The following is a 17,500-nucleotide window of genomic DNA, read 5'->3' on the forward strand; positions in this document are numbered from 1 at the left end:
ATCCTGGGCATGATGTGCTGTGGTATGGAATACCTCTTTGGTCAGTTTGGGTCAGGTGTCCTGTCTCTGCTTCCTCCTGGCTTCCCCTCCTCCCTGGCAGAGCATGAGGCTCACAAAGTCCTTGGCCAAACCAAAACATCGCTTGTTATCAGCTCTGTTCCCGAGCCGAAAGTCAAAACACTGCACTGCACCAGCTACCAAGAAGGAGAAACATGACTGCTACTGCTGAACCCAGGACAGCTGTTTATTTCAAACAGCAAGCTACTGAAAAAAAATGGGTTTTCCAAAAAGAAAAAGAATGATTACTGAATTATGAAAGACGTTATGCACTTTTTCTCTTAGCAATGACTGTAAAGGTGACATTTATAATACTGAGGGAATTTGGTCCCATAATTGGAGGACGAGGAAACACAGTGTCCATAATTTATAAAAAAAAAAAATTAAAAAAATCTGCAAAACATCTCTTAAATAGATTTTTCAGTAAAGTATGTGCAACAGGTTTTATTGGTACTTGTTAGCAATGACCTGCATATGTCATTTGTATGAATGTATCAAATACATGGTGATGAGACATATTTCACCAAGTTGCCCTTTATATAGAATCTATTTATACATGAGGATGAATGAATTGACAAGAGGTACAGCATATAGATTTGATATACTGGCATAAATTTAAGATGATCTACATTATTCATAAGTACTGAAGCCACAAATGAGATATGTAACAACATCCAAAATGAGTGTCAATAGAATCTGTTCCCGCAGTGCACCATCATACATTCCTATCTGTCACATATTCCTTAGAAATTTCTCCTTCTAAGAAATCTGGTGCCTTCAGTCTGGAAAGCAACATTGCCTTGGGATCTGTGATAAGACTTGCCTAGAAGAACAGGCTTTCAGAAACTGTCTAAAAAGAAGTGGACAGAAAACACAAAGAATTTCCTGCTACCAAACTTATCTTTTTTTCCAAAGCAGTTGTGCCACAGTTGGGGACCCAAAACTTATTTGGATCTGATCAATTTCTTGGGGTCTTAAAAACTGCGAAACCAAATCTAAACCAATTGAAATATCACCAGTCCAGCAGGAAACAGATACAACAGAACTGACAAATACACTAATCACAAGTCTATTTTTACAGACTGAAGAAATGGAAGGATACCTAGTCCACCTTTGGAAATCACATATGAGCTAAAACATCACATATTTTGAAGCTTACTCATTATTAACGTACATTTTAAAAAGATTTAATTTACTACAAGTGCACCCGGTATAGGATTTGACTATTCTCTTTACTGCCAAAATATCTCAGGCACAAAGCTGTGTGTATTGAGACTAAAACCTATTTCTTTTTCAGATGGGTGAAACTGATTACAGAGGAGTGGTTATCAGAAACCAAGAAACGGAAAGAGGATGCAAATGAGTGGTATAAAAATATTAAAGATTAATGACCACTTTCAAGCCAGATACAAACCAGAAGTCTCCACAGAAGTCCTTAACCTTGTATTTGAAAGGGAACTAACTGTTTTCACCTGCTAAAAGCTCAGTCTGGATTTCAGATGAGTGACCCTGACCTGAAAGATTTTGTTTCCTATCTGAACCGTCCACTCACTCACACCTATCTCTCTATATAAATAAATACATAAGTGTTACTGAAACACAAGTCATAAATAAGGTTTTGTACTGCCAAGTAAAATTAAAGACGCTTACTGTTTCTAATAATTTTAATTTTACAACATATTTATGTCATTTAGTTTTATAACTACGAAGATTTTAAACATGTTCTTTTCACTAATATAATATGCACATGAAAATTACTTCTGGAAATATCTACTTTATGCTAACTTTACAGTAAAGAAAAAAAAAAAAGGAAAAGTACCTGGAATTTCACTGAAAGCCTCTCCAAGAACGGACACATGAAAAGGTAGATCTTTTTCTTTCAGTTTCAGCAGGACTTCAAAGAAAGTTTCAGGACCTTTGTCATGTTCCCTTAAAATAAACAGAACTTATATCAGCATCATTTATATTTACTTGTGGAACTGTTTTTTGTTTCTTTTTTTTTTATTTATCAGAACAGTATTACTCTTGAACAGTACTTCTGGGGACTAAACATCTTCAGCAGTTTCCCTCCTTGCATTGTTTCATGGTTACACATTTTACTCAGTGCAGCTCTTGGGATCAAAACTCAGTTTAATCAGATTCTTATCTCCTTCCCTGTCTTCAACTGATGCCTTTAACTCTTCAAATTACCATACCTGAAAGTGAGAAGGACTGAGTAATATCTCACCCACTTGAAGGCAAAAATCATATTAAAAAAGGGGTAAGGTAGGAAAAAAAAAAATTTTTTGTTTGTTTTGTTTTCTGTCCAAAAGTATGCATACAATCTCCATTTCAAGAGGAACAGGTGACTCAAAAAACTTTTACTGAAACCACAGGATTTCCCAAACTGGAATTCTATGAAACCATGCTATATTCATGAAAAGCTTCTGATCCATTTAGGTAAAAAAGAAAGGAATAACACAAGGCATCTTCTACCTTTAGACTTTTGAGGAGTTAACTGGAAGTTAAAACAAAAAATGCTCATAATTTCATCTGAATGCAATATTAAAGGTTTGAATGAATATCGCAATTAATGCCTTGAAACACAAGGCTGGTTACCTAAAAAGTAAATAAAAAGTCAGTTTGTTAATCTATCTTCTAGCACAGAATGAAAAGTTCAAAAAGGTACCACAGATTATCTAAATTTCTCAAATTTGCTAAGTTATATTTAAAGTGAAATAATGCTCCCACTCTAAGGTGAACATTATATCTTGCTTTTAATTACTGTGCTTTAAATTACTGCATTTCAGACAGATGTGCACCATATGTCTTTAAAATATTTTGGTTTTATTTATTATTTAGAAAATTCCACTGTTTTCCTTCCTGTATTAATGGAAAATCTATAGCTCAGCTGCCCTGGTGTCTTTCTTCACAGACTAATCTTGTAAATGAATCTGTAGGTTTGTCACACTGTTATATGAAAGATAATAATTATATAATTCAGGAAATCTGAAGCCAAATGACATCTGCAGCTCTACATGTGTTAATTTCTCATTCAGTCAATATTTTTGGTTTAGAGAATTAAAACAAATTAATCTTATCATTAATGTGACTTCTCTAGGCTGAAAAATCTTCAGGAATTGAGGAGTTTTCAGAATTAGTTGCATTTTCTTAAAATAAAGGCAGACAATAATTACTTTAAGAAGTCCTCCATCTTCCAGATTTGTTTTGTTCCCAATAATAAGGAGGAATGCAACTGCATAAGCTTCGTAATTTGTTTCACATCTGTGAACCAGGAGTTTTCATGGCAGTTCCAGTAACAGAAGTGGATACGAGCACTGGCTTGGAGAGGTTATTTCTTCCTGTTGCAAAGATTCCAGTACTGCCTACTAGTTTGCTTGCATCCTCATGCTTAAAATGGCCACCTGTTTTTGGTAGGTAAATAAAGGGCAAAAATGTGTTGTCTGTATTTTAGTTGCCTCTGAATGCCCAGCTGAAAGAGGAAAAATGGGATTATAACAGAAGACTCAGACTTGGCTAGAAGAAAACATCTCTGCCAGAAATGTGCAAGTTTGCAAGGAAAAATAGCTTTGATGCTGGGAGGCAGTGTAATTCATGATAATGTGATAACGTTTCCTGTTAGCCTCAGATTCCCCAAGGCAGGCTTTTGTGGGTGCTTTAGAAGTGATCCTGATGAGCCCCTGTTCTGTATCTGACGCTGAGTGATGCCCAGCTCATCCTCAGATGGACCAAAACATCTCCATACACAGAGGAGGCAGCCTTGACAGACTGAGCTGCGATGCTTACAGAGCTTTCCAAGCTCTTCACAGCCCCACTATCAGCTCTGCAGTCACAAAAAGGCCTTCCAGCATAGGATATGCTTTCCTTCTCGCTTTCCAGAAGAGACCAGGGGTCCCAGAGGCAGCCAAAAGTGGAGGATGCTGTTGGAGCCACACTGTCAAGGAGCTGGCAAGAGAATATGGAGCCTTACAGCTCGTCGAAGCCACATAAGCTGCACATATTTAGGAAAACTGATAGGAATTGGAAGTTGCAGCTTTGTTTAATAGGTGGGGAAGAACAGAAGGAAAATTTGGCACCCAGAAGGAATGCTGAAAGGAGAAACGTTTCCTCTGCTGGAACTGGAGCCTCTCTTACGGGTTTTCTGCTTTAGGTGATCCTCCTTCCATACCCCCTTTTAAAATACCTTGCTTTTATGTGATACAGATTTTAATGACACGTTTTGTGAATCTTGTAGCTTTTCTATTTGGGAGGTCATCTTATTCAATTTCCCAGCCTCCATGACTTTTCAACACCATAACCATTTTATTTTTGGTTAAGACCTACAGAAAGGTTCTAGCACGTGCACCTACAGATTGCAGTATATTATTATTATTATTGCAAGTTAGTAAAGTATAGCTGCTCCTGGGAGAAAACAATAAATAGTAGAAGACCACCTCTTTACTGCATCAAGAAGAAGAGAGCTCTGTTTCTTGGCTGACATGGAGAAAATCATATACAATCCAGTCTGCCTTACTCAGCAACAACTGCTGAACACACCAGATTGCCATAGCAGTGATTGTGGAAAAAGATGAACACAATATGGAATGTCTGTTCTGTAAAGATCTGCTCAAAATGATGTGCACTTTTGGCTGCATCTGTTGCATTTTTGAGCTTTATTAAATTATATTAATTATATATTCCCTTAATACTATATTCCCTTAAGAAGAACAAAAAACTGCATAAAAGCTTGATAGTAAAATGAAAACTTTTCTTTAAAGATACTATGGGAAAAAATCAAGCTAATGTGCTTCCAGGATCTGGCTTTGTTGTTTACTTTAGGTATTTGAAATGCTCTTGTATTTTTACTTGATTTGATATGCATCTGGCGATGGAAAAATAAGAACTGAGCATGGTCTGAAGATGCTCTAAATTTCATTGTAAGAACATGAAAATATCAGAATAGCCAAACTCCAGCTGTAAGTGCTACAGAACAGACACCGGCACCACACCTATACTTGGATTTGAGAGCACTGTCACTGGAAACATTTAATCTCCATGTTTCAATACTGCACACTCAATTTTCTTACCCAGTTGTATTTTTCTGTTTGTGTTTTTTTTGTTTTAGTCTAAAACATTTTAATAGAGGCATTTGAAGTCTCTCTTAAGAACTGGCTGAGCTTTAGCGGTCTGGTTATGGGAATGTGGCCCAGAGTTCAGCCTGATTTAGTGACTTCCCTTTCTAATCGAAAATAAAACTTTCAAGACTGTCCTTGCAATGAGGAATGAGAGGGTGGTGGTATCAGCACCACCAGCTCTCAGCCTCCATTATCTCTGCCTCAGATTTTCTGTTTATAAAATGGGTGCAAGAGTATTATTTTTTCACCACAGAAGGATGCTGTCAGGATTAATTGATGACTTGACATCCCTCTTTTCAGCCTAAAATGATTAAAAAAAGCAACTTCATTGCACTAGAATGATGCTCCTCTATACGATCAATGGCAACAGTCTTCACTCTTTTTTTTTCAGCCTGAGCCCTCCGGCCTTATCCTTTGCTGGAACTGGAAAGAATGTGCACAGAGACCAGCCAAATTTGAGTTATCCCTGGGGCTGCAGTATACCTGACCAGTGATGGGAAACATATTGAAATTATAAAAAAAAAAAAAAGAAAAGAAGAATTTGGCCCTTTACATTATTTTCTGCATATTCATCTCTTGAATTTGAGTCAAATTTAGTAAGTGACCCATATGGTCTTCTGTGACTGAAGTTTAATTTTTTAAGTATACGCAAAGTTATCCTACATGGTGATAATCACAGTTATTTAGGATCTGGAGGAAGATGCATCAGCTATGAATTAGAGCGTAGAAGAGTTGTGGAAAAGAGACACGACTTGCTCAAAGGGGAAAATAAATGCACTCTATTAAAAAAATATATAAAAACCTACAGTTTATGCAAGTTAACCAGTAACGTAGAAGTGTTAAACAAGGTGAGAAAATATCTTATTTGAAAAAATACTGCGTAAAGGGTCACAATGATTGTGATAGCAACAGCACTGTCATGCCATCTCAAGGTATTTTGAAAGGGTTACAAATAAGCTCAGCTAAAAGCAATATTAAAAAGGTTGATCGTAATCTTCTTAGGACATTTAGCATGGGAGATTTTCAGTGGTAGAGAATTCCAAATTGTGAGGGCATGCAGTAATAGTTCACTTTTTGAAGTGCCTTAAATCCAAGCAATTCACAATGGGTACATCTCCTTTTGTTTCCCATTTCGTAAAATCACCTGAATGTCAGATAGGCAACAGTGACAAATGGTAATACTAAAACAGGCACAAAATCTCCATCAGTTAAAGTAGCACTTTTTTTTTTTTTTTAATCTTTTAGGATATATAGCAAGATCTAAAAGACAGATTTCTGCCTACCTGCAATTATTGCTAGAAAATGGATGCTAAACTAGGCCACTGAAGTATCAGTCATTATTTATGAAGCTGTGCAGCAGTCATAGAGGCAGAGGACCAGTGAGCCAAGAGCCACCCAGGATGGAGAGGAAGGGACGAGAGACATCAGCCAGAGAAAGCGCACGGAAGGCATGAGGGGCAGCAACATGGCTGGGGAGGTCTGCGAGCACAGAATCAATAATTAATATTGATGGGAATGTAGTTCCTAAGACACAGACCTTACCGTGGATGACAGTGGTCCTTTATTTTTTGGGAAACTGAAATAGTGAGGAGCAAGTCTGACAGCAAACAGGGCAGATGAGGAGGGCAAAATAACCTCAGAAGAGAACCATGAAAAGAAAAAAAACCCAAACAAATATTCAAGTTGAAAACTTAAGAAAACGATGACATATCCAAACTCAGGAGGGTGCAGGAAGATAAATACAGTGTAAATGAAGAGAAGAAGAAAAAGGCACAGGCTTGGGAAAAAGGAAAGTATACAGAAAAAAATCAGGCTTGAACACAGCTGCAGAGAGCATTTGAGTGCTAGCAGAGGTACAGAAAAGGTCAGGAAAAAAAACAGTAAAGACATAAATTAGGAAGCAAAAGTAAAACTGCATGATTATTAAAGGAGGAGAACCAAAGAAGAAAAAACAGAGAGTAAAGGCACGCAGAAGCATTAGCAGGGAAGTACAGTGCAGAGAGGATGGAGAAGCACCATGGAGGAAATGGTAGAAAATGTGTAAAATCCCTTGTAAAAGTTAACATTTTTGAAAGAATGAAGGTGAAGAAAAGCACGAGCATTCTCTGCTGCTGAGAGGGGGCTGTGAGGCAAGAGCTGAACCTTTTTCACACCCAGAGCCAGGAGCTGGAAGATGCCTTTATCCCAGTAACATTCTTTGTTTGGGTGAATGGGAAGAACAGTAAAGAACGGGAACTTGAAGTTCTTTAATGTTTTAACTGATATGGTACAGACTTGGGGAGGGTGATGAAGGATGCCACTGAATGATAAGAGAACTCATGACATCAGCCTCCTGTTGACCCTGTATCTATCCTGGGCATTCTCCAGAAGCTAGCAGCAAAACATTGATAAGTGGTGCAGTCTTTGCATTCACACTCTGCTGAGCTAAAAATGGGGCTTCATTTCATGTCAATCCTAACCTAAAGAACAGTATCAAGGATTATTTTCACTGCATAACAGTATTTACTGTATTACACTTCCATACTTTACATTAAATCTTGAGCTCAGAAAAATTTGAATATATTTTAAGGTTTATTATAATCTAATAATGCTAGAAAGTGGCAGTATAGTCACAGAAAAAAATAAGCTTGGCCTTCAAAACAGAGAATTGCAGAGTTCTGGTCTTTCCCCAACACTAATTTCCCACGAGACGGCTCTGCCCAGGTTTCCCCATCTGTAAGATACGGCCTTATAGGAGCTTTCATTTACAAAAATGTGGTGAGGATCAGTCAGTAAATACTTCAGTAGCATAATATTCTTCTTGAAGTAAGAGGACTTACGTTGCAAGCTTATTCAAGATACCCAAATGAATATTCAATATATCAAAATGAATACCACATTCTAGTAATTATTTTCATGGAGGACAGAGGACTTTAATACACATTTCTATATTAAGATTGGGAAAAAATAAAAAATTTAAAATTCTAATACAAAATTTCTAGTAACAAAGCTCATTTTAACTGCAAAAGAGGAAATAGTACTGCTGGGAAAGAGCTATTAGAAAAGAAACAGGAGAAAAAAATAACTCTGAAAATGCAAACATGAAGGAAAAGTTAATTGCTTTCCATCTATTCAATTTATCACAGCATTTTTCCATCTTTTTACGTTTCCAATAAGAGGTAGAGGTAGACTGTAAATATGCAGTTAACTCCAATGAGTTCTCCTCTTCGGCTTTTATGCTTACAAAATGTCTTTGCTGTAATAGTGCCTCTAAACACTGTCTGCCATCATCAGCATCAAAAGTTACCATAATATCTAATACTCCCTCAGTTAACGGAAAATGGAATCAAGTAGAAGAAAATGCTTTTGCATAAGTGTCACTGAAAGAAACGACCATACAGAATAATTTTTGGCTAGCAATTTGGCGGTTCTACAAGCAGAAAAGGTCCTGATCCTTGCAAAACACCTCTGCAAACCAAGGAATTAAATAGTGTCACTAGAGAGGCACAAAGCAACCAAACAATACTGGCAAATACAGTGTTTTATTTTCTGTTATAGCCTGTGAGATATTTACAGTGAAGAATATATTTTACCTTCTGAATTTTTCAAATTGCTGGCCTGAGAAAAATGGGTGACATTTTGCTTTACGCTGGAAAAGCATTTTCTCCTATCTTGCGTTATCTAGGAGAGATTCATAAAAAAAAAAAAAAAAAAGAACCTTGGGAGTTTATTGTTTAGATTCTTCTTCTCCCCTCACAATTCATGAAGAAAAAACTCAAAATAAAATATTGTGCATTCTCTAACCAAAGAAACCTCAGGATCAGCATCAGTCATTGAGCCTCCTGCTTATTTCCTACAGAGAGATTAACCTTTGAAGATAAAAACTGGTGTTTGGTCTCAGTTACCTTGGTGTAAAAATCATGCACTTTCATTCAAATACCTTTTCATACCTTTAACTTGGGGAACCTAGGTTTTCATAAGTATAGGATTCAAATAAAAAAAATGTTTTAGTCAACTTTGCAACACAACCTCATAATTGCTATGGACTGCCCCCAAATTAAAAAAAAAAAAAAAAAGAAAAAAAGAAAAATTAACTTCCTTTTGTGTTCAAAAGGTAACTTAACAAACTGCTTCCTGTTGTCAGGAGGAGAGACAAAATAAGCTGAGTGACTGTGACAGCCCTGATAAACATACACAGTATCTGTTATTGTGATTAAACAGACTACAAAACATGTCATGTTATGGTAATAGTAGACAGGTATGACTATGACAATAAGTGGGTAAGAATATACTGTTTGTTCTTTGAAAAGAAAAAGAATTAAATATAAAATACTATGTAAAAACAACGTTACTGCACATTTTCCTGGGAATGGCAATTCCACCATAAGAGATCCTGTGGCCCCCCTGTGATTTCCATGGTGGACTCACATCATCAAACCATGACCACTTAATACTGCACCAGATACCCTTCCTGGGGCAAAAAGTAACTTCTCATCCCTACTGAGTAATATCCTGAGAGGAATTAGCTCAGGTACCTAAGATAACTCATCCTTTTTGGATCCGTGAAGCTGCCAGCTCCAAGCATGAAGCTCCTAAGCAGGAAATTTTTTGGCACCAAGACCAAGGCTTGAAACTCATTATTCAACAAGATTAAAGTAACTACAAATAGCACTGCTTTCAGAATGAGGAATCAACTCATTTCATTGAGTCAGGGCTTGCACAAAGACAACTGAGGAAAAGCAGAGATTAGAGGACAAAGGGAGGGAAAAAAAGGGTGAAAACACAGAGAAAAGGAGAGCAGGGAGTAGAAGAAGGGAAAGGCAGAAGAGAATTGCAGTGCAGTAAGAAGAGGAAACTAATTAAAAAGAACTTTGAAGGAAGAAACCTAACCCACCCTAGCACTAGTAAAAATAAGGAGGAATATTAGATCACTTGCTTATGAAAATTTTTATCTCTTGGAGGATATTCACGAACTGTGGTCTGAGGTATTGTGAATTACAAATGGGGCTGGTGGCACCATCTGCTAAAATTTGCCTGGGACTTCTTACTGTCAAGGACTCTACTATCCTTGTTTATGATGTTTCCCAAGACTGAGGCTATCTTGGACTATATAACCTTCTAGAAAAATTCTGCCAAAAGTTTTTGAGAGCATCCAAAGAACAAGATTTGAGAAAACCAAACCAAACCAAAACACAACAAACAAACCACTACCTAGTAAAACTGCAAACTGTACCTTTGCTGAGCCCAAAGAGTGTTGGTAAATGGTATCACATCTAGCTGGCAACCAGTCACTAGTGGTGACTAACACCCTCATGGCTTGGTGTTCGGGCCAGTGTTGTTTAACTTTTTCACTGATGATCTGGATGATGGGATTGAGTGCACCCTCAGTAAATTGCAGACAACACCAAGTTGGGTGGGTGTGTTGATCTGTAGAAGGACAGGGAGGCTCTGCAGAGTGATCTGGACAGGCTGGATTGGTGGGCTCTGGCCAACGGTATGAGGTTCAACAAGGTAAAGTGCCAGTTCTTGCATGTAGGCCACAACAAACGCATGAAATGTTACAGGCTTGGGGCAGAGTGGCTGGAAAGCTGCTCGGTAGAAAAAGACCTGGGGGTGCTGACTGTTGGCTGCTGAACATGAGCCAGCTTGAACATAAGCCAGCTTCTGCCCAGGTAGCCAAGAAGGCCAATAGCATCCTGGCCTGCATCAGAAATAGTGTGGCCATCAGGAGCAGGGCAGTGATCATCCCCCTGTACTCGGCACTGGTGAGGCTGCACCTCGAATCCTGTGTTCAGTTCTGGGCTCCTCACTACAAGAAAGACACCGAGGCGCTGGAGCGGGTTCAGAAAAGGGCAACAAAGCTGGGTGTGATGAGGAAAGGCTGAGGGAACTGGGAGGGGGGGGTGTAGTCTGGAGAAGAGAAGGGTCGGGGGGACTTTATTGCTCTCTACGACTACCTGAAAGGAAGTAGTACTGAGGTGGGGGTCAGTCTCTTCTCCCAGGTAACAAGTGATAGGACAAGAGGTAACAACCTCAAAGCTACACCAGGGGAGGTTTAGATTGGATATTGGGAAGAATTTCTTCACAGAGAGGATGATCAGGTGTTAGAACAGGCTTCTCAGGAAAGTGGTGGAATCACCATTCATGGAAGTGTTCAAGAACTGTGTAGATGATGCCCTCAGTGATATTGTTTAGTGGTGGTCTTGGCAGTCCTGGGGTAATGGTCAGACTTGATGATCTTAAAGAGCTTTTCCAACCTAGCTGATTCTATGATTCTATGTATTAAATTTCAAATAAGCCTCTGTTTTAAATATTTGAACCTCTTTTTGTTTTAGAGTAAGAACTGAATATTTGGATGACTCAAAGTCAAACTGGAAGTCTTCCTAAAAATGTAGACAAGCCTTTGGAAAAAGTCCTTTTACACCCAGCCACTGAAAAGCCCATTTGTGCTGGGCACACCTTAGGCTAAAGCTGAGTGAGACAGTCCTACTGTTGCAGGTCACAGAATAGTTTGCATTGGAAGGGACTATAAAACCATCTCATTCCAACCTCCCTTCCCTGTCCCATGGGCAGGGACACCTTCCACTAGAAGTCAGGCTGCTAAAACGCAGGCAGGATCTAACATCTGGAATGAAAACACAGATCTTGTTTTCACTGTCAGTGATCCCTCTACTGGATTCAGAACAAAGTTACTGGTCTTTGCAGAACAAAGAATTGTTTTATATGCACTGAAAATAAGGAAAACCAAGAAAATGGACTATTTGGTTAAGAAAGTACAGGAGATGGGTTGAAGAGACAGAAAGCAGTAATGGTTACATGTCCTTTCCAAGTTTGACTAAAACTCTTAGATGTGGACCAGAACAAAGCAAAGGGGACAAATAAGATCTGATCAATACAACCAAGTACTCAAGAACAGCATGACAAAGAAATAGTGAACTGAGTGAAGAAGTAAAGGTGAAAAAATGCAACACAAAACCAGTTCACATGGGGAAAAACTTGAAACCAGTCTAGAGACCAAGACGATGACCCAGTCAGGTTGCACAACAGGGCTTCGGAGAAAATATGGACCAATGTGTTGTAGAAGGTTCCCTGTACAGGTAGTGAAATGATGGAGATGGGAAAGGTTGAGAAACTGTAGAAAGGTGAGATGCAAATTCGCTGCACAAGGAGACTACATATGAGGAAAGGCCTGAGGAACTGACCTTGACAAAGACAGAAGGAAGAGGTTTGAAAAACAAACTCCAAAACCAGCTTGGGTGAATGGAGCATAAAAGGATTGCTTTGAAGGCAATAGTTGGAAGAGCAAAACCCCCTTCCTTCAGAGCACTGAGAGCACTCTTTATCCTAGCAGTTCACATGTGTTTCTTCTCAAAGACTTGGGTTTCCCAATTGTACCAGAGAAGAAAAACACCATGAGTTTTGTACCATGGAAAAAGGGAGAACCGAGCTTACTGGAGCTACTATGGCAAACTGTGATACATCTATTCCAAACGTAAATAATCTTCAAATGTCCACGTGATGCACTTGTAGTCTTACATAACTCAAAATCAGTTTTTCAACCATAGCTGAAGCATTTATTGGAACAGGCTTCAGAGGACAGCCACTGAAGTGGCCTCTGCAAGTGTCTGGATAGCATAGAGTGAATGAAGAAGCACAGCTTCTCCTTGTGATATTTTAGGCAGAATCTTGATGTTATTTAACTTTTTTCTTATATTTAAGAAAACAGTTATGTCAGAGTGCAAAACCATTCCATGGAGCAGGGAAAATACACTCATGGGGTTTCAATTTTCCTTTTGATACAAGTAACAGTGCTCTTACAATCTGGTACAACGTTTTACTACATACACACCAGGTAACCTGCTGCTTCAACCCTGACTTTACAGAAGTGGGAAAGGGGTTTACATCAAATTACTCGAAATGCAGTGAGAAGCAGAATCGGGCCACAGAGCTTAAACATAGAAAAGAAAGTAGACTGCTTAGCAGACGTGAAAGAACTAAGTGTATTTGGAGGAGCAGTGAGTAAAAAAAATGTTTTCTTTTAATATGATTATTTTTTCAGCCTATTAAACTCTCCAGTATCAGAATAAAGTCTGCTTAAAGTTAGTAAATAAAGGCTTTCAGGAAAGCTTTATTAAATCACTTGACTTATCAAGTTAAAACTCCCACTCAGATATCTTAATAAAATGAAATCAGAAGCCAATTACTAACTACAGGAGTTCCTGTTGGCTACACCACTGATCAGCTTTCTGTAAATACAGTATTTACCAACAACTTGAATTAGTTCTCTAAAGTTTCCGTTTCTGAAGGTCAAATAACTATGTAACTGCTTAATAAAGAAGCAAAGAAGTACCTCTAAATATCTCCAAGCTCTGATGGGCTTATATTCTGCTCCTTAGGTGAGGTATTAGCAAAGCTTATTTATTTTCATTTCCAAGGCTTTTATTTGCTCATTCCCTTGTGGTAAAGCTGATTTCCATGATGATTCCCTTCCTAATTTTAATACCCTTTTTACTCATCATATAGACATAAGAATTTTCCATAAAATAATGAAACCCTTCCAAAAGAAATGAAGATGAGTAGGAGAGGAAAGTAAACTACAGCTTACTTTCCTCTTTCCCCCACCAATTAATTGATCCACTGTCATATGCATATATGAAAGATTTTTTTTTAATGAAAGGAAAATAAGGTTAATTAACATAAAACCCCTCACTCCTTGAGATGCTGAATTTTATATTTTATCCATGCTGCCTTAAGTGCCTTGATTTCCCAGTAATGACCTAGTTCTCCTAATGAGTAACATTAACCCCTGGCTGTAGCTGTCCAGGACTTAATTGTCAACTGGAGCTGAAATAGGAGAGTTTGCCGATCAGCAGGTATGTGGTATATTAACTCATGTCATTTCAGACCCTAATAAATAAATCTGTTGCTAAGGCAACAGGAACATCAGCTGTATCACTTTTATCCGCCCCCGCCCCCCCCTTTAAAGGAAACTGCCTTTCACACCAAGCTGTTAAAAAAGGAAAAAGGAAATTAACTACATGTAACCATCATTAGAAGAAACATCATTTCTCATCTCAGAAACATATCTACATTAATAAAAAAAAAAGCATTCAAAAATGACTGCTTTCTACTGTGACCAGCGTAACTGAAATTATTTCCCTCAACTGAGAGAATGCAATTTGAAGTATACATCTGAGTGAGAACAGATTACAAAATATCTTAGCTCTTTGTATTCCTGAGATAGCTCCCCTCTCCTTTAGTACACTGCTGATGCCAATTGAGCAAACTGCTTCAGCCATTAATCAGGAGCCCAGGCAATTGAAATCATAGGAGAAAAAACACCAATCGCCCAAACCCAAACACCTTCCCAAACCCTAGGTGATTCTTTCGATACAAGTGGCAGACATGTAATCTTTTGAAAGGCTAAAAAAATATGCCTTTTGCAGATCATCAGATTTACCTGCAAATGAAAATTTCAGGACCTGATTAAAATGTAGATGCCATTGTTCTTCCCTGTCCCATGGAGGCAGTTACCAGATTCTTGCATGAGAAAGCTGGGGCAAGACAAATGCAGCTCTGATGGCACACATGATTTGGTGAACAACAACTGGCAACTCACTTTTGGCCTGTTTCTCTGCCACTAAGATCGAATCCTGAACACTCCTGTTTGAGATAGATTCAAGGTTTTACAGCAATGCAAAGCAGGTGGTACAAGTCATCACAGAATCATAGAATGGGTTGGGTTGAATGTATCTTAAAGACCATTGAGTTCCAACCCACCTGCCATGACAGGGACACCTTCCACTAAAGCGTAGGCTGCTCAAACTTCCATCCAACCTTGTCTTGAACACAGTATTTTTGTGTTCCATAAGGTCTGGGAAGGAAGATCTTGGTATTCTTTTGGGGGGATGATGTGGTCTCTCAGCACCCTGCAGGAATGTCAGAGCCCTCCTTTAATTCCTGCCATTCTGTCACAACATGGAGTGTTTGTTTTAAGATTTTCAAAGCTGACAGGTTTACGTTTAGTTTGTGACTAGTTACCCAAATCAGAGATCAGGTAGGAAGGGAACTGAAGACATGTCATAAGGCCAATTATTGCTCTTGGAACACTTACTATAGGCTCTACTTATACTATAAACATAACAAACTACTCAAAATTATACCTGGCTTTTTAGCTAAAGAATACAGAGGTAATACAAAGGATCTTTTTGCCATTATCAAAATTAGAGATGTTTTCTCCTCTGGACTATCAACTTCTTACAGCCCTCCAACAAAACGGCTGTAAGAAAAATGGAAAAGAGTATGTTGAAATGTCCACTATGGAACCTTAACTTTATTTGCTACTGATAAAAAAACCTAGTATCTGCTTTCGAACTTAACTCCAGCTCCCATGAAAGTGAAGTTAGACTATTTTCTTTTTTGCTTTAGGTGTTCTAGAAGCAAGGATGTCAGCTTCTCCTTAATCAGATGTCTCTTACATACACTCTCATGGCACTGGTACATTCACTGCATGTACTCTGTATTGCAGTGAACATCATTTTCTCAGAGAATATTAGATAGCTTTTCTTAGACACTGTTAAAAATTTCCATTTTGAAATTATTTTACACCCTATGGGCTTTTTATCATACCTAGTACATTTTAGTTAAGGCTGTATAAACACTTGCATTTTAAGTCTTTGTTTTCAGTCTGTCTTATCTACCCACCACTTTAACCTTTTTGGATTAAATTTACCAGAATCAGTTGCTTTTCAAAGATAAGTTTCCCTGCAGGAACTCACTCCCCATTCAGCATGGTTCTAGAGCCAAGCTCTCCACCACTTTCCTGCGAAAAGGGGCAGCACAGACCCAGTCAACTATAACTTCCCTGAAATGGAGGATAAACTTTCCTTCAGCAACACAAAACCTCTGCCCTCCTTACACGATATTGCACAAGTGGCCACACACCACAAAGGCGTAGGACCTTGGTCCTTTCTTCAACATGCTCTCTGCAGGTTGTTTACAACAGTGAGGATGGCTGTTGAGGCTAATAGCATTCCTGGGTACTCAAAGGTAATTTCTAGGTGGAGCACCTACTCTTTCACCTTTTGTTGTCTTACCATATCTGCATCTTGATGGGAAAAAAAATTTGATTCAAAATATTCGACAGTGTGAGGAAAATATGATTTGGGTATAGATTCACTGTATTCTCTAATGTCTCTATGTTAAATAGTTCTGAATTCTGAATTCAAAGACAAACAGTAACTGCACAAATCCTCTACTGCACTGCCAATATGAAGAGCAACAAGGTGCCACTATCAGAAAATGCCTTTCCAGGCTGCTCTCCCTCACAGCTTGCAGAGGACTTGTGTTAAACTCATTGATGAAGAGCTACCCCAGCCCAGAAGACACAACACTGACTGAACTACCTGAGACAAATCCTTCCCCAGGACTTGCTCCGGAGTGGAGGGCACCAGGTTCTCACAGTAGGCAGCTGCTTTAGTACAGCACATGGTGACAACAAAACAACCTTTCCTCCATTAACTCATTTCTTTGTGACACTTATTAAAAAAGGCAATTGGGCACTGCACTATCTCTGTACACACCTTTTTCCCTTAGACCAGAAATCTTCAGATAATCTTTGCAATCTAGAATTTTTTTCTTCTGAATTTCCTCATCATGACTTCCACCGCTGATTCCCGTATCTCCTGACCCATGCCCTTCCCCACACTCTTGTCACACGCTGGTACATACAACACGAGATAACAGGCTTATCTGATCTTCCACGTGAATTGATAGCAGCTATTTGCACGTGTGTGTAAATTCTCGCAGATTCCCCGTGTGATCTTTTATCACACCAGTACAATTAGGGGAAGACGAATTGATTTCTGACAACTTATCAAGACTTTAACTGCTGAGATGATACAAGGCACAGAGGGGAAAAGAAAAAACATAAGGGTTTCATTCATTGGGTGAATGCCTTAAGAAGCACTGCAGATCTTCTCCATGAAAGAGAGAAGTAAAGAGCCGCCAATCTCATAATAAAATTATTTACTTGTCATCTGTGTGACATGACTGTGGTTGGAGGTGCAGCAGGTTTGCAGTTTTGCACGTCCACCCTCATGCTCACATGAAGAAAGAGAGAAGGAAGATGCCAGTTTACCCCAACTACAGCAAAAATAGCTTTGGCAAGTGTCTATGGCCTTGCTAAAGGACAGGGAGAGGGCATAATGACAGAGTCATGGACACACAGAATGGTTTGGTTTGGAAAGAGCTTTAAAGACCACCTAGTTCCAACTCCCTGCCATGGGCAGGGACACCTTCCACTAGACCAGGCTGCTCAAAGTCCCATCCAACTTGGCCTTGAATGTTTC

The 17,500-nt window shown here is 38.7% G+C and overlaps 1 protein-coding gene across 13 annotated transcripts in view; it reads right to left on the reverse strand.

Annotated features, from left to right (window-relative positions):
- GTDC1 (glycosyltransferase like domain containing 1) overlaps positions 1–17,500 on the reverse strand; it is a 311,001-nt gene that overhangs the window by 148,631 nt on the left and 144,870 nt on the right. For all 13 annotated transcript variants that reach the window (XR_009968306.1, XR_009968307.1, XM_062637705.1 and 10 more), the window contains one exon: positions 1,877–1,986. Coding sequence is in view for 11 of the 13 variants with exons in the window: in XM_062637705.1 (XP_062493689.1) it covers positions 1,877–1,986 (110 nt within the window). In the remaining 2 variants the exon portion in view is untranslated. The remainder of the gene's footprint in view (positions 1–1,876; positions 1,987–17,500) is intronic.

The sequence above is a fragment of the Pezoporus occidentalis genome, unplaced genomic scaffold (genome assembly GCF_034315485.1).
Source record: "Pezoporus occidentalis ecotype Australia unplaced genomic scaffold, CSIRO_AGI_Poc_V1 ctg54, whole genome shotgun sequence".
NCBI classification, from domain to species: Eukaryota; Metazoa; Chordata; class Aves; order Psittaciformes; family Psittacidae; genus Pezoporus; species Pezoporus occidentalis.